Source organism: Salvelinus namaycush, chromosome 14 (assembly GCF_016432855.1).
Source record: "Salvelinus namaycush isolate Seneca chromosome 14, SaNama_1.0, whole genome shotgun sequence".
NCBI classification, from domain to species: Eukaryota; Metazoa; Chordata; class Actinopteri; order Salmoniformes; family Salmonidae; genus Salvelinus; species Salvelinus namaycush.
Window position 1 is genome coordinate 41,769,719 of NC_052320.1, and position 23,698 is coordinate 41,793,416.

Consider the following 23,698-nt stretch of genomic DNA (forward strand, 5'->3'; position numbering starts at 1 on the left):
AAAAAGGGTAATTGTGTGTGGCATTCAGCATATTTTAGATGAAAATAGAAAACAAATTTTCATACTGAATGTGGCCTTTATACAGTTAGACTAGACAGACATTTATCCAAATGACCAGGTGTTACGAACTGTTTCCCCCAATACTTCTCTCATTTACGGCCCATTTCCCAGACCCAGATTAAGCCAACTCTGAAACCAAAAAGCATTTTCAGCGGAGACCATGAGAGTCCTGCTGTAAAGCGATAAGAAACCTTATCCATGTTGACTAATACCATGAATCTGTTATATGGAGCGAATACACATATACAGATCCATCTTGTTTTCTTTACTCTCATGTAGATTTCAGATATAAGTAAATTCATTAGGCCCTAATCTATGGATTTCACATGGCTGGGAATACACACCTTAAATCTTTAAAAAAATGGTAGGGGCGTGGATCAGAAAACTAGTTCGTATATGGTGTGACCACCATTTGCCTCATGCAGCGTGACATCTCCTTCACATAGAGTTCATCAGGCTGTTGATTGTGGCCTGTGGAATGTTGTCACACTCTTCAATGGCTGTGAGAAGTTGCAGGATATTGGCGGTAACTGGAACACGCAGTCATCCAGAGCATCCCAAACATGCTCAATGGGTGACATGTCTGGTGAGTATGCAAGCTATGGAAGAACTGGGACACTTTCAGCTTCCAGGAATTGTATACAGATGCTTGCGACATGGGGCTGTGCATTATCATGCTGAAATATGAGGTGAGGGCAGCGGATGAATGGCACAACAATGGGCCTCAATCTCATCACGGTATCTCTGTGCATTCAAATTCCCATCAATAAAATGCATTGTGTTTGTTGACAGTAGCTTATCCCTGCCCATAACTTAACCCCACCGCCACTATGGGGCACTCTGTTCACCACGTTGACATCAGCAAACCGCTCGCCCACACGACACCATACATGATGCCTGCCATCTGCCCGGTACAGTTCAAACCGGGATTCATCCGTGAAGAGCACACTTCTCCAACGTGCCCAGTGGCCATTGAAGATGAGTATTTGCCTACTGAAGTCGGCTACAACGCCAAACTGCAGTAAGGTCAAGTCCTTGGACGACGAGCATGGAGACAAGCTTCCCTGAAACGGTTTCTGACAGTTTGTGCAGAAACTCTTTGGTTGTGCAAACCCACAGTTTCATCAGCTGTCTGAGTGGCTGGTCTCAGACGATCCCGCAGATAAATAAGCCGGATGTGGAGGTCATGGGCTGGTGTGGTTTTGAGGCCAGTTGGAAGTACTGCAAAATTCTCTAAAACTACGTCGGAGGTGGCTTATAGTAGAGAAATTAACATTAAATTATCTGACAACAGTGCTGGTGGACATTCCTGCAGTCAGCATGCCAATTTCACGCTCCCTCAAAACATGAGACATCTGCGGCATTGTGGTTCTGTGACAAAACTGCACATTTTAGTGTGGCCTTTTATTGTCCCCAGCACAAGGTGTACCTGTGTAATGATCATGCTGTTTAATCAGCTTCTTGATATTGCACACCTGTCAGGTGGATGGATTAACTTGGCAAAGGAGAAATGCTCACAAAAAGGGATGTAAACTAATTTGTGCACAAAATCTGAGAGAACTAAGGTTTTTGTGCATATGGACAATTTCTGGGATCTTTGATTTCAGCTCATGAAACATGGGACCAACACTCCTCACTGACAACTGCCATCAACAATCCACTGAGTCAGGACCCTGAAGGGCACAATCAATTCATGTTGTTACATTTTTTATTTGTTTTAACTGGTCCCGCCTGTCTTCTTCTGAGCAATGGGAAACCTTTAAGTAAACTTATTTTCCCGAAAAAAATGACTAATATTGAATCAATATGTCACCTAAGTTGAACGAATCTCGATCATCTCTCTGATAACAAAATGACTCTTCACCTTGAATAAGGGCGCAGACACCTCACCAAACCAATTCCATCACGCACACACACAAACACACATGCACCCACAAACCCACACTCCAACTGTACAATCAGACACATACTTACTTCCATGATCACATAATGATCAGGACAAACACATAGGAGCACTGTGAACTAGGATTCATTCACTAACCCCTGCAATTAATTTACCTTCGCGCCAGGGCTGAGGCGAACATCACAATACGACGTTCTGCTTGAGTCACTCCCTCCCAACGGCGGGAGCCTTTTAATGGTATTACACCACCCAGGGGACAAGGCCTTCTCTTGTTCATACAGACATTACCATTCATCTTACAAGACATGGAGAGAGACCACACACTGGCCTAATCGGTGCTCGCTGTTAATTGGCCTGTATCGTTTTACCTTAATCAATAAACAGATATTAAATGCAAGGATCAAAATGAAGAGTGTTGAAGTGTGGTGTGACAAATAAACTACCGGGAAAGTAGACTAGAATGCTTCTCACAAAAACAGATTCTAATACCACTGCAGGTATTCCAATTACATCAAAGCAAAGTGGCTAATGGAATTGATAGGACACAGTGTATCGAACACTGACGTCTTGGGATAGGTAGGAGACCCAGATTAATACTCCTCAGAGAAAGCAGTGACTCGCCTCATCACTCCTGATGATGCCCCACCATCCTCTTGAGTGACTAACACACTGTGCGTCTCTGTGTGGAAGGCCGTGTGCGCACATGCATCTCTTTGTGTGTTTGTGGGTCACCTTTCGGCAGGGCTGTCGGGCTCGATGAAGCGGATGACTGGGGGAGCAGACAGGGTCTCTGTGGAATAGACACCCCCCTGCAGCTGAACCCCAAACCCTAGGAGTGGATCCCCCCTCAGGACGACCTCGCTGGTCTCCACGTGAACAACCTGACCTCCAGGGCCCACTGAGCTGGATGATAGGGACACTGGTAGGGGGGTTGGATGGATAGGAGGAAGAGAGAAAGAAAAAAATGGTTAGAGTGAAAAGAGCGCGAGAGAGAGAAAGGGAAAGTGAGTGTTCGAGAGTGAAAAGAAGAGAGTGAGTCAGCTATCAGTCTTTCCATCAGTCAGTCTACGTCAGTGATCCGTCATCAGAGCGGTCACCACTTTGACGAGGGGAGGCCGGGTAAATTCTCAAACTATTATAAAACGCTGGTATGAATTCACATGAAAAAAACAATCCACATACGTGAGCTCTTGTGCTCCTTACTCCGCTGGCATCTCTTGTGTGTAGTGCTGTGGGGGCTTGTGGGGGCGACGGGGGGGATGGGGCAGGGCAGGGTGCTGCTGCCCTGACTGCTGCTGTACCCTGAGGTGGCTGTAGAGGAAGGGGAGAAGCCACCACACACCAGAGCTGAAAGGACACATGCTCATAACATCAAACCAATGCAAAGAGAAATCCCCTTCAAGGTAGAATAATGCAACTCGCCACTTGACCTGTAACTCCACGTGGGCTACATATGATGCTAATACAAAGTCAATGATATCATATCAGATATCATACTGATGATCAACAGCAACTCAAAATACATACGTGCAACAAGGAAAAGGCTATATACTGTACTATACCCAGCAGCATATTCACACATTCCAACTTACATTTGCAGTGGTCCTGCTGGTTGAGCTGGTGGCTGGGACTGATCCATGTCTTGCAGTGTTGGGTGTGGCTGTAGTTGGCAGTGGGCTCCCAGTGGTGAAGGTTGCTTTTCTGTACTTTCACTACGGCCACAAATAAACAAAACAACAGTTAATAATTGTTTATTAGGAAAATATTAAGAAAAACCTGGGGCAGCAGGTAGCCTAGTGGTTAGAGTGTTGGACTAGTAACTGAAAGGTTGCAAGATCGAATCCCCGCGCTGACATGGTAAAAATCTGTCGCTCTGCCCCTGAACAAGTCGGTTAACCCACTGTTCCTAGGCCGTCATTGAAAATAAGATTTTTTTCTTAAATGAGTTGCCTAGTTAAATAAAGGTAAAGTAAAAAAATCACACAAAAAAAAAATGTGCTCTATCTGCTCAGGCATGGCAATGCGCTAAATTCTACCCATTAAATCCTGCTTTCCTTTCCATGTCTAAATTTACTCCACACAGAGCCTGCAGGATAACACCATGCAGAGTAATTGATATTTAATGTTTCCTTCATGGTACGCTAGAGAATCCTGTGGCATAATGTATTTTTGTCAACACAGGAAAATCTGTGAAACACATTTAATTAAATTAATTGAATGGAGCAAAGAACGACAGAATGGCTGATCTTCCTTTTTTAAGTTCATTAACAAGCTTCAACAAAGCTGCATGCAGATTGGAGAGCATTTAAACATTTCACTTTGGAAGAAAGAAAAATAAACTGTTTAAAAAACACTGTCAGGTCAGTCAGAACTAACTCTCACTGAGCTAATACTGCCTTGAGTAAAGAGAGGACATGCCATGAGAACCTGCCTTCATTGAACACAGCTGAAACCCGAGAAGCTGATTGCAGATAATGCCTCTGTCATGATGATAAGGCATTTCTGACCTCTCTCCTGATTGGCAGGTCAATACTGACCAATTGAGCGTGAGCTGTCAGTGTCAAACCTGAGGATAAAGGGTCTGCATACAAAGGTTCGGCTTGCTCCTAGAAGAATCGGCTAGGTAAAGCGACAGTCTGTGCTCGCATATTCCCTATTCCCTCGCATATTTTTCTTGAAAAACAAGAAAAAGGCTGAAATATGACTGTTGTTTGTCCCTGCTAATACAACGTAGCAACAACATTTTAATGATTTTTTTATTTTACCTTTAGGCAAGCCAGTTAAGAACAAATTCTTATTTACAATGACAGCCTACCCCGGCCAAACCCGGACGATGCTGGGCCAATTGTGCGCCGCCCTATGGGACTCCCAATCATGACCGGATGTGATAGAGCCTGGATTCGAACCGTAGTGTAGTGTGAACCGTAGTGAACTGTAGTGACGCCTCTTGCACTGAGATGCAGTGCCTTAGACCGCTGCGCCACTCGGGAGCCCTAGCCAGAAACACTTCCTGAAATTATTCAGAATTAAGAAATCTGTCATAAAAAAGTCTTAGTCGCACAATTTTACATCTCACTAAGATGTTTGGTGCAGTAGTTCTCAAGTGAAAATGTTTGCATTGAAACTAGTCTCTCGTTGACAACACGTTCATGTTTCCACTCCTACTAGAAGTAGTACTGTTGATCAAGTAGTAATTTTCAACAACAACACAAATTGTGAGCACCTACAGCCCCCCCCCAAAAAATGCCTAACATACTGACCAGACTGGACACGTCGCGTGCGCAAGCGTTTCAAAATAAATTTAGAAATCCATGTTATTCAATTATTGCACCCACACTGCTCGCGAGCGTCTGCAATGCCAAGTGCTAAAATAGAACTCCTTTCTATTTCTGACGCAGATCGCACTGAAAGTCCTGCCTCTCCCATCTCCTCATTGGTTTATAGAAGCAGGTACCCATGTGCCATTTCCTCATTGGCTATACCCACGTGGGTGATTGAAAGACAAAATGTTTTGCCGGTTGTCGTGGTAAAAGTGTAGATGCCAATCACCATATAAATTCAAAGATGAAAAAGCCTGGAAGGAGGAGAGATGACTAGAAACGATTCGGTTGGCCGTTTTATGTGTGGATTAATTGTCGGAGTAGAAGACCTTGTGCATTTCAGGTAAAATAACAACTCAATGTTTATATCCCAGGACAAATTAGCTAGCAACAGCAAGCTAGCTAAATAGGTCAAATTAGCTAGCAAGTGCAAGCTAACTAGCTAAATTGCCATGTTTAATGCTTTTCGACCTGTCCCCAAATTAATGTAATTGGTTCAGAGTTTGTTTTGATATTTTAACCTGCGTGTCGTGATCGCGTTTGATGTAGGGGGACAAAATACATTTATGCACGATAGCGCACGCGCGCAGCCGGTTTGGGTTCCGTGCAAAAACTGTTTTGACTGATAAGCTTTATTCGGTTGGGTGAAAAGTTCATGTGATTGGAGACAGATGCCACACGATTAAGCAATAAGCCACAAGGAGGTGTGGTATATGGCCAAGATACCGCGGCTAAGGGATGTACTTATGCATGACACAACGCAGAGTGCCTGGACACAGCCCTTAGCCATGGTAAATTGGCCATATATCACAAACCCCCAGGTGCCTTATTGCTATAATAAACTGGTTACCAATGTAATTAGAGCAGTAAAAATGAATGTTTTGTCAAACCCATGGTATACGTTCTGATATACCATGGCTGTCAGCCAAATCAGCACTCAGGGCTCGAACCACCCAGTTTATAACAGAGAATAATGACTGTTCTGAAATGTTCCACTTTTTTGATTGCATTTACAGTGTCGATAGACTTGACTCCTTTTACAAATTATTTGTATTCTTAAATGCTATAAAGCACAGGTTATAGCCGAAAGATAAAGCATTGGATGTTATTTTCAATGTATTAAAACCAAATTGTTTATGAAACAGTCAAAGGAAAAATGTGGAGTTATGCTCCACACTTGAACGCACCCAAACCTTGCAGCTATATTTAACTAGGAGAATTACACACGGCAGTAATCCTCAGTGCTCCATTTGTACAGTCTTAATCTGTGACAGCCTCCCCCCTCACATGGAAGGGTTTGCAGGAAACATGTTAATACACTACATGACCAAAAGTATGTGGACACCCACTCGTCGAACATCTCATTCCAAATCATGGGCATTAATATGGAGTTGGCCCCCCAACTATAACAGATCCTCCACTCCTCAAGGAAGGCTTTCCACTAGATGTTGGAACATTGCTGCGGGTACTTGCTTCCATTCAGCTTCAAGAGCATTAGTGAGGTCGGGCACTGATAGTTGGGCGATTAGGCCTGGCTAGCAGTCAGCGTTCCAATTCACCCCGAAGGTGTACGATGGGGTTGAGGTCAGGGCTCTGTGCAGGACAGTCAAGTACTTCCACACCGACCTCATCAAACCATTTCTGTATGGACCACTCTTTGTGCAATGGGTCATTGTCATGCTGAAACAGGAAAGGGCCTTCCCCAAACTGTTGCCTCAAAGTTGGTAGCACAGAATTGTCTAGAATGTCATTGTATGCTGTAGCGCTAAGATTTCCCTTCACTGGAACTAAGTGGACTAGCCCGAACCATGAAAACAGCCCCAGATTATTATTCCTCCCCCATCAAACTTTGCAGTTGGCACTATGCATTGGAGCAGGTAGCGTTCTCCTGGCATCATCCAAACCCAGATTCAACCGTCGGACTGTCAGATGGTGAAGCGCAATTCATCATTCCATTGAACGCGTTTCCACTGTTCCAGAGTCCAATGGCCACGAGCTTTACACCATTTCAGCAGACGCTTGGCATTGCACATGGTGATCTTAGGCTTGTGTGTGGCTGTTTAGCCATGGAAATTAATTTCATGAAGCTCCCGACTAATAGTTCTTGTGAGAACGTTGCTTCCAGAGGCAGTTTGGAACTCGGTAGTGAGTGTTGCAACCGAGGACAGACGATTTTTACACACTACGCATTTCAGCACTCGCCAATCCTGTTCTGTGAGCTTGTGTGGCCTACCACTTTGTGGCTGAGCCGTTGTTGCTCCTAGACGTTTCCACTTCACAATAACAGCACTTACAGTTGACCGGGGAAGCTCTAGTAGGGCAGAAATTTGACGAAGTGACTTGTTGGAAAGGTGGCATCCAATGACAGTGCCATGTTTGAAAGTCACTGAGCTCTTCAGTAAGCCCATTCTACTGCCAATGTTTGTCTATGGATATTGCATGGCTGTGTGCTCGATTCTATAAATCTGTCAGCAATGGGTGTGGCTGAAATAGCCGAATCCACTCATTTCAAGGGTGTGCACATACTTTTGTATCTATAGTGAATAAACCCATGCATGTCTCACAGATTCAGGACACCTGGTTAAGTCCAAGACATTGTAGTATGTCTTATGAATGAATTTAGGTAAACCCCAACTTCCATCTCACTCCGTGGTCCTGTAAACGTTTGGCTCCTGCAGCTTAGAGATAAAACTCACCTAGAGTGCTCTAAGAACGGAGTGCTCTAAGAACTCTATTTCCTATCTTTACTGAGGAAGAGAAACGGCTAATATTTTTGTTGCCATATCAGTCTTACTAAATCCCCCCGCGAGGATTAGACAAATTGCATTTTATGATCACGTATAATACCCAAATCGTATGTATCATTCAAATGTAATGTTGTCGTTGTGGCATTTCATTTCAATAATGAATCTACATCTAGTCCAAGTTTGAAGGACATAAAAAATGACATTTTATAATCATAAATATAAAGTCAGTCAAACACTTCCTGATTTTTTTTTTCATTATCTTGAGTTCATGGTTAGTGATTACAGTCCAACTCCATTAAGTAGTGGGGGTCTCGCTAATGACTCCACAATGTTTATTTTTCAAAACAACCATAAGAACCGTACACTAAAGCTAAGACGCCCACCACAGATAAGACAGCTACTGTAGTTGAGACTAAGCCACAGCATAGTTCTTCTATGCTCCTGAATCCTGCTTACAAGCAAAAATTAAAGCAGGAAGCATCAGTGACTAGATCAATAAAAAAAGTGATCAGATGAAGCAGATGCTATGCTACATGACTGTTTTGGTAGCAGAATATACTCCGGGATTCATCCGATGGCATTGAGGAGTACACCACATCAGTCATTGGCTTCATCAATAAGTGCATTGATGACGTCGTCCCCACAGTGACCGTACGTACCCCAACCAGAAGCCATGGATTACAGGCAACATCCGCACTGAGCTAAAGGCTAGAGCTGCCGCTTTCAAGGAGCAGGACTCTAACCCGGAAGCTTATAAGAAATCCCGCTATGCCCTCAGACAAACCATCAAACAAGCAAAGCATCAATACAGGACTAAGATCGAATCGTACTACACCGGCTCTGACGCTTGTCGGATGTGGCAGGGCTTGCAAGCCATTACAGACTACAAAGGGAAGCACAGCCGAGAGCTGCCCAGTGACACGAGCCTACCAGACGAGCTAAACTACTTCAATGCTCACTTCGAGGCAAATAACACTGAAACATGCATGGGAGCACCAGCTGTTCGGGAAGACTGTGTGATCACGGTCTCCGCAGCCAATGTGAGTAAGACCTTTAAACAGGTCAACATTCACAAGGCCGCAGGGCCAGATGGACTACCAGGATGTGTACTGCGAGCATGCACTGACCAACTGGCAAGTGTCTTCACTGACATTTTCAACCTCTCCCTGTCCGAGTCTGTAATACCAACATGTTTTAAGCAGAACACCATAGTGCCTGTAACCAAGAACACTAAGGTAATCTGCCTGAATGACTACCGACCCGTAGCACTCACGTCTGTAGCCATGAAGTGCTTTGAAAGGCTGGTCATGACTCACATCAACACCATTATCCCAGAAACCCTAGACCCACTCCAATTTGCATACCGCCCCAACAGATCCACAGATGATGCAATCTCTATTGCACTCCACACTGCCCTTTCCCACCTGGACAAAAGGAACACCTACGTGAGAATGCTATTCATTGACTACAGCTCAGCGTTCAACACCATAGTGCCCTCAAAGCTCATCAATAAGCTAAGGACCCTGGTACTAAACACCTCCCTCTGCAACTGGGGGCGGCAAGGTCAGGTAACAACACATCTGCCACGCTGATCCTCAACACAGGGGCCCCTCAGTGGTTCGTGCTCAGTCCCATCCTGTACTCTCTGTTCACTCATGACTGCACCGTCAGGCACGACTCCAACACCATCATTAAGTTTGCCGATGACACAACATTGGCCTGATCACTGACCACGACGAGACAGCCTATTGGGAGGATGTCAGAGACCTGGCCGTGTGGTGCCAGGACAACCTCTCCCTCAATGTGATCAAGACAAAGGAGATGATTGTGGACTACAGAAAAAAGAGGGCCGAGCACGCCCCCATTCTCATCGACGGGGCTGCAGTGGAGCAAGTTGAGAGCTTCAAGTTCCTTGGTGTCCACATCACCAACAAACGAACATAGCCCAAGCACACCAAGACAGTCGTGAAGAGGGCACAACAAAACCTATTCCCCCTCAGGAGACTGAAAAGATTTGGCATGGGTCCTCAGATCCTCAAAACAGCTGCACCATCGAGAGCATCCTGACTGGTTGCATCACTGCCTGGTATGGCAACTGCTCGGCCTCCAATCGCAAGGCTCTAGAGGGTACTGCGTACGGCCAAGTACATCACTGGGGCCAAGCTTCCTGCCATTCAGGACCTCTATACCAGGCGGTGTCAGAGGAAGGCCCTAAAAATTGTCAAAGACTCCAGCCACTCTAGTCATAGACTGTTCTCTCTGCTACCGCACGGCAAGCGGTACCGGAGCACCAAGTCTAGGTCCAAGAGGCTTCTAAACAGCTTCTACCCCAAGCCATAAGACTCCTGAACATTTAGTTAAATGGCTACCCAAATTATTTGCATTTCCCCCCTTTTACACCGCTGCTACTCTCTGTTGTTATCATCTATGCATAGTCACTTTAATAACTCTACCTACATGTACATATTACCTCATATTGACTCCGTACTGGTACCCCCCTGTATATAGTCTTGCTATTGTCATTTTACTGCTGCTCTTTAATTACTTGTTCCTTTTATTTCTTATCCGTATTTTTTTAAACTGCATTGTTGGTTAGGGGCTCGTAAGTAAGCATTTCACATTAAGGCCTACACCTATTGTATTCGGCACATGTGAATAATAAAATTTGATTTGATTTGATAGTTCTACCACACATCGGTTCCAGTGATCCCTTCCAGCTTCACATGCTAAGAAACCACCTCAAACCGTTGGGCCAGATAGAAGCCTGGGGGAAAAAACACAGCATGAACCTTCCCAGAGAGGTGTGTGTGTGTTTGTGGGTGCGTAGCTTGCCACTATGCATAAGAGGCCGGCGGTCTACCCCAGGGCACAAGGCTTGCCTCCCAGCACTCTCCACACTCATCGTGATTCACAGAACATGGGAGGAGGCAGCAAACCCTCTGCAGTCCCTTTAAAGCAGCAGCAGTTAAGAAAGGTCACCATGTAGGGGTGTGAATATGCTGAAAACGCAGGTTATCTGGATTGTGTCTGCTGGGTTACAGACAGTGCCTTCAGAAAGTATGCCCACACCAAGACTTTTTCCACATTTTGAATTTGTAATTGATTCAATTGAGATTTTGTGTCACTGGCTGTTACGTTCCCAGTTTCTGTATTGTAGTTTGTGTATTTGAGTGTGTGTTTCAGAAGATGGCTTCCTGAATTCTCCCCAAGCAGCTGATTGGTCGACTCCATGGCTAATTGGAGCTGACCCCGCACCCTCGTCAAGACGCAGCTGTATCCAATTAGACTCCTGAAGCTATATAAAAGCCAGTGTTCTGTTCAGGAAAGAGGGGAATGCAGAGAGAGATTGATTGTGATAGAGAGAATTCAATTGCTGAGAGCGGTGTTGCATGGACTCACTCTGTGTGCAATAATAGTGTTTAATATTATTTTTGAATGACTACCTCGTCTCTGTACCCCAAACATACAATTATCTGTAAAGCACCTCAGTCGAGCAGTGAATTTTAAACGAAGGTACAACCCCAAAGACCAGGGAGGTTTTCCAATGTCTCGATAAAGAAGGTCACCTATCGGTAGATTTTCTTTTTTTAAAGCAGACTGAATATCTCAATTACACTTTGGATAATGTATCAATATACCCAGTCACTACAAAGATACAGGTGTCCTTCCTAACTTAGTTGCCGGTGAGGAAGGGATCCGCTCAGGGATTTCACCACAAGGCCAATGGTGACTTTAAAAACAGTTACAGAGTTGAATGGCTGTGATAGGAGAAAACTGAGGATGGCTCAACAACATTGTAGTTACTCCACAATACTAACCTAAATGACAAAGTGAAAAGAAGGACGCCTGTACAGAAAAATATATATTCCACAACATCCATGCTGTTTGCAATAAGGCACTAAAGTGAAACTGCAAAAAAAGGCAATGAACTATAGGTTCTGAATACAAAGCATTATGTTGGAGGCAAATCCAACAACACGTCACTGAGTACCACTACAAAAGTATGTGGACACCCCTTCAAATTAGTGGATTCAGCTATTTCAGTCACATGTATAAAATCGAGCACACAACCATGCAATGTCTAAACACAAACATTGGCAGTAGAATGGCCTGTACTGAAGAGCTCAGTGACTTTCAATGTGGCACCATCATAGGATGCCACCTTTCCAACAAGTCACTTTGTCAAACTTCTGCCCTAGAGCTGCCCCAGTCAAATGTAAGTGCTGTTATTATGACGTGTGAATGTCTAGGAGCAACAACGGCTCAGCCGCAAAGTGGTAGGCCACACAAGCTCACAGAACGGGACCACTGAGTGCTGAAACGCGTAGCCTGTAAAAAGTGTCTGTCCTCGGTTACAACACTCACTACCAAGTTCCAAACTGCCTCATGGAGCAACGTCAGCACAATAACTGTTCGTCGGGAGCTTCCTGAAATGGGTTTCCATGGCCGAGCAGCCGCACACAAGCCTAAGATCACCATTCGCAATGCCAAGCGTCAGCTGGAGTGGTGTAAAGCTCGCCGCCATTGGACTATGGAGCAGTAGTAACGCGTTCTCTGGAGTGATGAATGACGCTTCACCATCTGGCAGTCTGACAGACGAATCTGGGTTTGGCAGATGCCAGAAAAACTCTACCTGCCCCAATACATAGTGCCAAATGTAAAGTTTGGTGGAGGGAGGAATAATGGTCTGGGGCTGTTTTTCATGGTTCGGGCTAGGCACCTTAGTTCCAGTGAAGGGAAATCTTAGTGCTACAGCATACAATGACATTCTAGACGATTCTGTGCTTCCAACATTGAGGCATCAGTTTGGGGAAGGCCCTTTCCTGTTTCAGCATGACAATGCCACCATGCACAAAGCGAGGTCCATAGAGAAATGGTTTGTCGAGATCAGTGTGGAAGAACTTGACTGGCCTGCACAGAGCCCTGACCTCAACCCCATCGGAAACCTTTGGGATGAATTGGAACACCGACTGCGAGCCAGGCCTAATCGCCCAACATCAGCGCCAGACTTCGCTAATACGCTTGTGGCTGAATGGAAGCAAGTTCCCTTAGAAATGTTCCAACATCTAGTGGAAAACCTTCTGTTAGGAATTTTGTTAATAAATAGTTAAAACAAATTCTAGCTTTAGATAAAACTATAACTAATTGAACTCTGCATGCCTGGTGAAAAGAGATTTGTGTTGTGGGTCCCTTCTTAGAAAAATGGAGGCTGTAATAGAAGCAAAGGGGGACCAACTCCATATTATGATTTTGGAATAAGATGTTCGACGAGCAGGTGTCCACATACCATGTAGTTTATTTTCAAGAATGGTGGCATCTGCATCATGTTATGGGTATGCTGGTCATCGGCAAGGACTAGGGAGTTTTTTTAGATAAAAATAAACAGAATAAAGCTAAGCACAGGCAAAATCCTACAGGAAAACCTGGTTCTGTCTTCTTTCCAACAGACACTGGGAGACAAATTCACCTTTCAGCAGGACAATAACCTAAAACACAAGGCCAAATATACACTGATTTACTTACCAAGATGACATTGAATGTTCCCGAGTGGTCTAGTTACAGTTTTGACTTAAATTGGCTTGAAAATCTATGGCAAAGACTTGAAAATGGCTGACTAGCAATGATCAACAACCAACTTCACAGAGATTGAAGAATGACAAAAATTATCAATGTGCAAATACTGTAAAATCCAGGTGTGCAAATCTCTTAAGAGACTTACCCAGAAAGACTCGCTGACAAATGTGATTCTTACATGTATTGACTTCGAGATAGTCAATTCTCAATTGGGTTGGGGTACTGTATGTGACTTTACTGTATGTGATTTCTGTATTTAATTTTCAATACATTTGTAAAAATATCTAAAATCATGTTTTCACTTTGTCATTATGGGGCATTGTTTAGATGTGAGAAAAAAATCTACTCCATTTTGAAGTCATTCTTTAACAACAAGATATGGAATAAGTTAAGGGGTACTAAAGCCACTGTACATAGAAAACGACCTAAACATTACATAAACAAAGTCCTGTGAGGAGGGGAGGAGCGGACGCCTTGGAGAGTGTTGGGATATGGCTCGAGTCCTCTGATAGACTGACCTGTGTCTTGGGGTCTCACGGGAAGTCTGCTCTGATTGGCTGGAAGGATCTCCAATTTGACAATGTCAGAGGTTTGGGCCAATAGCTGTGTGGCCTCCATCACTGAACAGTGCTCAGTGCTGGTCCCATCTATAGACAGGATGAGATCACCTATATGCAATGCTCCACACCTGAGAGAAAGAAGGGGTAAGAAAGGGACAGACAGAGAGGGATTTGAAAGGAGAAAAGCTTATCACATTTATTCTAAAGCTACACAATTTTAATGTAAAATACAGTATGGTCTCTTTGGTACTCAAGTAAAAAGTGAGACATTGTTTGTGACAGGTGGCTTGCCTCACCTTTCCACCACACTGGCTTGTTTGATCTTGTCTATGACGATGACCTGTTTGTTCTTGTACACAGCAGTAGCTAGGCTGACACCCAGTCTGGCTGCAGGACAGTTTACTATCTCCACCAGTAGGGGGCCAGAGGCCTGCTGCACTGACTCTGAGAGACACAGACATACACAACATCAAGGGGGAACATCCATAGTACTGTAGCGAATTGACGAGGTCGCTTGGTGTTGGGTTAAGGTTGCTACAGTACAAAGTGATGAAATCCGTGTCTGAGTACTTAAGACATATTGGAAATGTGAGCAAGACAATGGAGCTGATCGTGGATTACAGGAAAAGGCGGGCCGAACAGGCCCTCATCAACATGGACGGGCTGTAGTAGAGTGGGTCGAGAGTTTCAAGTTCCTTGATGTTCACATCACCAACAAATTATCATGGTCCAAACATACCAAGACAGTCGTGAAGAGGGTACGACAAAACCTTTTCCCCCTCAAGAGACTGAAAAGATTTGGCATGGGTCCCCAGATCTTCAAAATGTTCTACAGCTGCACAATCAAGAGCATCCTGACCAGTTGCATCACTGCCTGGTATGGCAACTGCTCAGCATCGGTAAGGCACTAAAGAGGGTAGTGTGAAATGCCCAGTACATCACTGTGGCCAAGCTTCCTGCCATCCAGGACCTACACAATAGGCGGTGTCAGAGGAAAGCCCTTAAAATTGTCAGAGACTCCAGTCACCCAAGTTATAGACTGTTCTCTCTGCTACCGCACGGCAAATGGTACCGGAGCGCCAAGTCTAGGACTAAAAGGCTCCTCAACAGCTTCTACCCCCAGGTCATAAGACTGCTGAATAAATAATAAAATCGCCACCGGCCAATTTACATTGACACACACCACTCCCCTCCTTTTTTTTACACTGCTGCTACCTGCTGTTTATTATCTATGCATAGTCACTTCACCCCCACCTACATGTACAAATTACCTCAACTAACCTGTACCCCCGCACAATGACTCGGTACCGGTGCCCCTTGTATATAGCCTCGTTATCCTTATTGTGTTACTTTTTATTATACATTTTATTTTAGTCTAATGGGTAAATATTTTCTTAACTCTTCTTGAACTGCACTGTTGGTTAAGGGCTTGTAAGTAAGCATTAAATGGCAAAGTCTACACGTTGTATTCGGCGCATGTGACAAATAAAGTTTGATTTGATACACATTTACTTTCTCTTATGGTGGAAAAATGCAAGATGATGTTATAATAGTTTTATTGCATCAAATGGTTGTTTTATGCAAATGAATAGAGGATTCGTATAACTATTGTGTGTGTGTTCTACTGAGGATGGGCCTCTGGGAAATAACACTGACACGATATTTACAATGTCTTCTGGGTGATAAAACCTAAAGAGCATTCCAGAGCATGAGTTAATGTTTCTGTTCTATATCGTACCAGGGAGACATGGCTCCAGTATGGAGTTGGGGGGCCAGACACTGGTCTCTACTGTACACAATGAAAACTGTTGACACAGCAGATACTGTCTGCTATGAATTATAGGTGCCTTTCATACAAATCTTAACCTTGTGACCCATTCTATACATCTGTTGTTCGTCATGTAGGTTGAAAGGGGTGTATCTTGGCTATAAAATACCTTTGTACTTTTGTCTCGGGGCTCTCAACGAATCATCTGAGCGCAAATCGTTGACCAGCCATCATTATCGTAGAGCAATCAATCAATTCACTTTGTATGTGTGCGTTGCATTGACCTGCTCCCTTATTAATAAGCGATTAAAGATTTAGTTTAAGTATAACTCTGACTTGTGTGATAAGTTTGTCTCTCCTCATTTGATAGTAAAGAAATGAACCACCACACTCTTCATTATCTCCTCTCTCTAAACTAAAGAGCCCATTATATTACTTCAGAGGGCATTTGGTTTGATAATGATGCTCTCCAACTATATTTGAAACAAGGATGTTCCCTTTCACCTCAACCCACCTCACTTAACACTCAACTATGGCAGTACAGAGGTCAATCTGTCTCAGCTGATGACATATGAGACAACCTATCCAGTGATACAGAGAATCGACAGAGCTAGGGGCTTGCAGCGCAACGGAAACATCCGCTTGTCTGAGACCTTGTATGGGACTTACGTACAACCTTGTCCTGCCTGGGGAGTGTCATCGTGCCTGGGAAGTGTCATCGTACCAGAGGAGTGTCCGAGACCCGGGCTGACTAATCCAGGCATGACTGTCACTGACTTAAAGCTGTACTGAGGGGCGTGTGCTGCTTGCCAGATGAAGGTAGTAAAATAATTTTCATATTGGAGGAGAACAGACTGAAGGGCTATTTAACATTTGACCTCACCAAACGGATGCAATCTCTGTCCTCAACATTCTGTATCTTTCTGAGGGGCTCGCTCTAAAGCAAGAACATCTGTCTGTCTGTCTCAGAAAGCACTCGTGTTAATTAGGACTAATTCGGGTATATGAAAGCCTAGATCTCCGTTTGCTTTTTAACTTAATTAAGAAGAATAAAATAATTAGACGCAACCCGCAAAATATATATATATTTTTAAATCACCCTAAACCTCCGGATGGTTTGTCTGTATACTTCCATACAATATAGAGTAGACTTCTATATTGGAATTATTAAAGTATATTTATCGATTGTATGTATGTACCTGCTATACCATTCCTACTCAGTGTTTTTGGAGCCGTGTGAATCCTGGGGTTGCGTCTTGCGCAGACAACACTCTAATACATTCTTGTGGAACTGACACATTATTTACCCTCAGAGCGATGTTGCCCGGCCTGCCGTATTCTCACATATTCCCCCTCCGCCAGGCGTGTGTGTGCTCACCCATGAGGGAGACATCATACTCAATCAGGAACAGGGCTTCCTGGCTACACTGCATCAGCATAGTCAGAGCGTCAGCATGCTTCTCTCGGTTTAAGGGCATCCCGCCTATGCTCAGCACACGGTCACCAGCCTTCAGTGTGCCCTCTCTGGTAAAAGAGATGGGGGGGGGGGGCATTGAAAAAAGAGAGAAAGGAGAGAGAGAAGAGAGAGAAAGTGTAAATGTAAAGGAGGGCAGTGAATATAGGCACTCAGTCCACACAGGCACATTAGATGGCCATCTTTCTGTTTGCTGTCTCTGGGAAAAAAGAAAAAAAAATTCAAAAGGAAAGAAAGGGGAAGAAAGGGGTGTTTTGTACTCTCTCTGGTAAAAGAGAGATTCTATCTCTGACCTTTCAGGAAATGAACAAACATAAATAATATCAATATATTCTCTCGTGGTGTACACTATACTCACCATGTCACTGCTTGCTATACAAAAGTCATGTTGCCCTCAATATTCGGAGAAATCTTGGAACGGTGCAGTACAGCATTCAGTTAGCTAGTCCCTAGCCTTAGGATGAAGCTTGCCCTTTATACTGAGAATGTGGATTTAACATTAATGCATGACTGCATTTCCATAGGTCTTTGAGGCAACGCGCATCCCTACATCTTTTCAATAGCATTTGCATTGAAACAAACGGCAAAGGAGCAAACCAGGGGTCAGCAAGCTATAAAGATTGCTTACAGATCCATACACTGACTGAAAACAAGCCACTCCAGAGCATCCTAAATCACTTACTCAGTGCTATTTCTAGGCATAAGTAAGTCAGTCAGGGTCTCAACTCACTGTTAGTTCGGATAGTAGAATATACAATGTGCAATTTTGAAATTTGGTAGTAAATCAGCAGTTTTCCTATTGGTATGTCAGTCACTGAAAGGCAGTCAATTATCCCATGTCAGCTAACATTTTATAGATTGCATGACCGAATTACTGACCGGAAGGCAAGGCAACTGGCACAGGGGCCCGGACCTCCGGGGGGCCACATTTATTTTGTTCATCACTCTCACTCATATCATATGAACATGGCGTAAGTCGTGGCAAAATGTTTAGAATTGCAGGAACATTTGCTTTAAAACTGCAATTTCTTCTCTCAACCCCAAATTAAAAGATGGTGCTGCAGTGGATAACGGCCATTTTATGAGCTCCTGACCAATTCTGCTATTTTGTGTTAATTTATGCTGATCTTAGCTTTTTTACATAATGTCTCCGCCATCATTCCCTATGATCGAAAAAGGCTTTTGGACATCAGAACAACGATCACTCATCTTGATTTGGATGAGGAGCTCTACTTCAACAAGTCACAGCTTTTCTGCTTACTCCGGACCAGACCCTAATCAATGGGACTTGAAAGAGGAAGCGGCGCCGAAAAAGAGGCTGGCTGCCTCCTAACGAGTTTATGCACGCGAACAAATAGACCGCCATTGCCCTCTGTTCTGTTGGGGAATGTGCAGTCACTGGAGAAAAAACTGGATGAACTCCGTTCGAGACTACCCTATCAACAGGACCTGAAGAACTGTAATAGTCTTTGCTTCTCAGAGTCTTGGCTGAACAAGGACATGGATAATGTATATCTCGCGTGTTTCTATATGCATCGTCTAGACCGGGCGGCAACCTCGGGTAAAAACTCAAACAGGAGGAACCAGTGACGCTCTCAATACGGAAATAGACCGATAAAGCAGATGCTAAGTTACAGGACAGTTTCACGAGCACAGTCCGGAATATGTTCCGTGAGTCACCGGCTTCATACAGTAACTGCATCGACAACGTCGTCCCCACAGTGACCATAAGTACATAAACCAACCACAAGCCTTGGATTACAGGCAACATCTGCACTGAGCTGAGCTAGAGGCAAACACTGAATCATGCATGAGATCACCAGCTGTTCCGACGACTGTGTGATCTCGCTCTTCGTAGCCGATATGAGTAAGACCTTTAAATAGGTTAACATTCACAAGGCCGCAGGGCCAAAAGGATTACCAGGATGCGTACTCAGAGCATGCGCTGATCAAGGACATCAACCACCCGAGCCACTGCCTGTTCACCCCGCTATTATCCAGAAGGCGAGGTCAGTACAGGTGCATCAAAGCAGGTACATGTTTGAACATGGCATAAGAAACATTAATATAAGAAACATGAATGTGTTGGAAATCCCAAATTGTCAACTTACACAGTGGGGCTAACCAACTTACACATAGCTCTGACACACACACTTATCCCACCAGACATGCCACCAGGGGTCTTTTCACAGTGCCCAAATCTAGAACAAATTCAAGAAAGCGTACAGTATTATATAGAGACCTTATTGCATGGAACTTCCTTCCATCTCATATTGCTCAAATAAACAGCAAACCTGGTTTAAAAAAAACAGATAAAGCAACACCTCACGGCACAACGACTCTCCCCTATTTGACCGAGATAGTTGTGTATATGCATTAATATGTAGGCTACGTGTGCATTTAAACATGTTTTATATAGTTCTGTCCTCGTGCTGATGTTGTCTATTGATGTTCTGTATTATGTCATGTTTCATGTTTTGTGTGGACCCCAGGAAGAGTAGCTGCTGCTTTTCCAACAGCCAATGGGGTTCCTAATAAAATATAAAAATTAAAATATCAAATGTTTCAAGCAGACTACCATAGTCCCTGTGCCCAAGAAGGTAAGGTAACCTGTCTAAATGACTATCGCCCCGTAGCACTCACATATGTAGCCATGAAATGCTTTTAAAGGCTGGTCATGGCTTACATCAACACCATCATTAAGTTTGCTGACGACACAACCTCCAGCAGGCCACAAATGTGCATGTGTCTGCTCAAACGGTCAGAAACAGACTCCATGAGGGTGGTATGAGGGCCCGACGTCCACAGGTGGGGGTTGTGCTTACAGCCCAACACCGTGCAGGACGTTTGGCATTTCCCAGAGAACACCAAGATTGGCAAATTCGCCACTGGCGCCCTGTGCTCTTCACAGATGAAAGCAGGTTCACACTGAGCACATGAGCACATGTGACAGAGTCTGGAGACGCCGTGGAGAACGTTCTGCTGCCTGCAACATCCTCCAGCATGACCGGTTTGGCGGTGGGTCAGTCATGGTGTGGGGTGGCATTTCTTTGGGGGGCCGCACAGCCCTCCATGTGCTCGCCAGAGGTAGCCTGACTGCCATTAGGTACCGAGATGAGATCCTCAGACCCCTTGTGAGACCATATGCTGGTGCGGTTGGCCCTGGGTTCCTCCTAATGCAAGACAATGCTAGACCTCATGTGGCTGGAGTGTGTCAGCAGTTCCTGCAAGAGGAAGGCATTGATGCTATGGACTGGCCCGCCCGCTCCCCAGACCTGAATCCAATTGAGCACATCTGGGACATCATGTCTCGCTCCATCCACCAACGCCACGTTGCACCACAGACTGTCCAGGAGTTGGCGGATGCTTTAGTCCAGGTCTGGGAGGAGATCCCTCAGGAGACCATCCGCCACCTCATCAGGAGCATGCCCAGGCGTTGTAGGGAGGTCATACAGGCACGTGGAGGCCACACACACTACTGAGCCTCATTTTGACTTGTTTTAAGGACATTACATCAAAGTTGGATCAGCCTGTAGTGTGGTTTTCCACTTTAATTTTGAGTGTGACTCCAAATCCAGACCTCCATGGGTTGATAAATTTGATTTCCATTGATCAATTTTGTGTGATTTTGTTGTCAGCACATTCAACTATGTAAAGAAAAAAGTATTTAATAAGAATATTTCATTCATTCAGATCTAGGATGTGTTATTTTAGTGTTCCCTTTATTTTTTTGAGCAGTGTAGATGGCGTCATGAGAAAGGAAAATTATGTGGATATATTGAAGCAACATCTCAAGACATCAGTCAGGAAGTTAAAGCTTGGTCGCAAATGGGTCTTCCAAATGGACAATGACCCCAAGCATACTTCCAAAGTTGTGGCAAAATGGCTTAAGGACAACAAAGTCAAGGTATTGGAGTGGCCATCACAATGCTCCGACCTCAATCCTATAGAAAATATTTGGGCAGAACTGAAAAAGCGTGTGCGAGCAAGGAGGCCTACAAACCTGACTCAAACCAGCTCTGTCAGGAGGAATGGGCCAAAATTCACCCAACTTATTGTGGGAAGCTTGTGGAAGGCTACCCAAAATGTTGGACCCAAGTTAAACAATTTAAAGGCAATGCTACCAAATACTAATTGAGTGTATGTAAACTTCTGACCCACTGGGAATGTGATGAAAGAAATAAAAGCTGAAATAAATCATTCTCTCTGCTATTATTCAGACATTTTTTAAATTAAAAAAAATATTTCACATTTTTTAAATAAAGAGGTGATCCTAACTGACGTAAAACAGGGAATTTTTACAAGGATTAAATGTCAGGAATTGTGAAAAACTGAGTTTAAATATATTTGGATAAGGTGTATGTAAACGTCCGACTTCAACTGTATCTCTGCTGGCCACCCTCTTCAGGTTTCTCCGCAACACATATCTTTCAACTATGCTGTGATGTTTAACTTACAATTTCAATCCATCTAATTGAATAGGATCCACAGATTGAGAGTTGAAGATAAATATTTTTACTAAGAGCATTAGTATATTAGTAATTTACTGACTCGGTCTCTCCAGATCTCCTAACAGTACTATTTCTAGGGTCAATTTTAGATCAATGCTATGCTTTTTTCGGCCATTCCTGAACCTGAGACCAGAAACAGGCTACCTGAGGGCAATACCAAAATAAATGGTCTATTGATTCTGTATCCTCACAACAAAATCTGCAGAGCTTTGATGATTTTATGCTTCAAATATTCAACATTTTGTTGGTTGCAAGAATTCTATATAATCATTTTAGCTGAAAAGCACAAAGTCTTTATTGCGTTGTTTTATATATCAATTCATACACCCTGTACCATGGAATCGGTACATCAAAAATCTCTTCCCAACTATTTTGCAATGTGTATGGCACAGTTGTTAACATCCTGGTCCTCAAATGAAACTGGTATGCTTTCCTATTTATGCAATTTTTATTCCTCTGACAGATTTGATCCTTTATATAGGGCAGACAGACCAGTTCCCTACCTCCTCCCGCTGCCACCTGCCTCCTCCATTTTTGGGGTAATGCTGTAATCAATTGGTTGTACTCTTGGATTGAGCAGACCTTCCCGTACAATTGTGATAACTCCATGAAGGACATAACTCTACCATTCCAATTTACAATAAGTGCAAAATACCTTTCCCATAAATACAAGTATTTTATCAACCAGCGCATTTGAGTTCAGCCATAATATTTGTTGTAATATTGGTTCTATCTTTTCAGGGGGATGAAATTGTAGCCAGCTCTGCAATGCTTGTTTGAAAAAGAGTGATACTTTGAAAAAAGTATAATTTTTAATTAATCAAAAATGAGACATGGCAAATTTGCAAAAAGGCCATTTTTAAACAATGGATGAGCTTTTCTTAGTAATCTACATGAGAACCATTTTGGGTTCAAGTAAAACTTGAACCCAAAGCTTTTAGAGAGCTTTGGGTTCAGCTTTTAGAGAGAAGTTTAGTGCTTTTATATTTAATAATCTCAACCCACCCAATTCATATTCATTATATAGATAGGCACGCTTTATTTTGTCTGGTTTAGCGTCCCAGATGAAGTGAAATATATTTTGCTCATATAATTTGAAAAACGAATAATCAGGAGTAGGCAGCACCATAAGTAAGTGAGTAGACTGAGATATGACTAAGGAGTTGATCGTTGTTCTGATGTCCAAAAGCCTTTTTCGATCATAGGGAATGATGGCGGAGACATTATGTAAAAAAGCTAAGATCAGCATAAATTAACACAAAATAGCAGAATTGGTCAGGAGCTCATAAAATGGCCGTTATCCACTGCAGCACCATCTTTTAATTTGGGGTTGAGAGAAGAAATTGCAGTTTTAAAGCAAATGTTCCTGCAATTCTACACATTTTGCCACGACTTACGCCATGTTCATATGATATGAGTGAGAGTGAATTTTTCCATAAATAGACAGGTATTTACCTCTCCATGGTTGCAGGATCATGTCTATTTTTACAAGTTTTCTATTGAAATTCATTGTGGAGAGCTTATTTACATCTTTTGTGATATGAATACCAAGTATGTCGACTTCACCATCAGCCCATTTTATAGGTAAACTGCAGGGTAATGTTAAAGTTGTATTTTTTAAAGATCCAATACGTAATATTGTACACTTATCATAATTAGGTTTTAGTCCAGAGAGCACAGAAAAGTTATCTAGATCTTCAATGAGACATTGCAGGGATCCGTGGGGCGACGCACAATTGGCATAGCGTCGTCCGAGTTAGGGAGGGTTTGGCCGGTAGGGA

At 43.6% G+C, this 23,698-nt stretch overlaps 1 protein-coding gene across 1 annotated transcript in view; it reads right to left on the bottom strand.

Moving 5' to 3' along the window:
- The window catches only part of LOC120058764 (glutamate receptor-interacting protein 2-like), a 53,273-nt gene that overhangs the window by 10,587 nt on the left and 18,988 nt on the right, over nt 1-23,698 (bottom strand). The window contains exons 7-12 of the mRNA XM_039007501.1: nt 17,311-17,456; nt 14,461-14,608; nt 14,123-14,292; nt 3,556-3,675; nt 3,146-3,310; nt 2,696-2,882 (exon numbers count right to left, since the gene is read on the bottom strand). Coding sequence (XP_038863429.1) covers nt 2,696-2,882; nt 3,146-3,310; nt 3,556-3,675; nt 14,123-14,292; nt 14,461-14,608; nt 17,311-17,456 — 936 coding nt within the window. The remainder of the gene's footprint in view (nt 1-2,695; nt 2,883-3,145; nt 3,311-3,555; nt 3,676-14,122; nt 14,293-14,460; nt 14,609-17,310; nt 17,457-23,698) is intronic.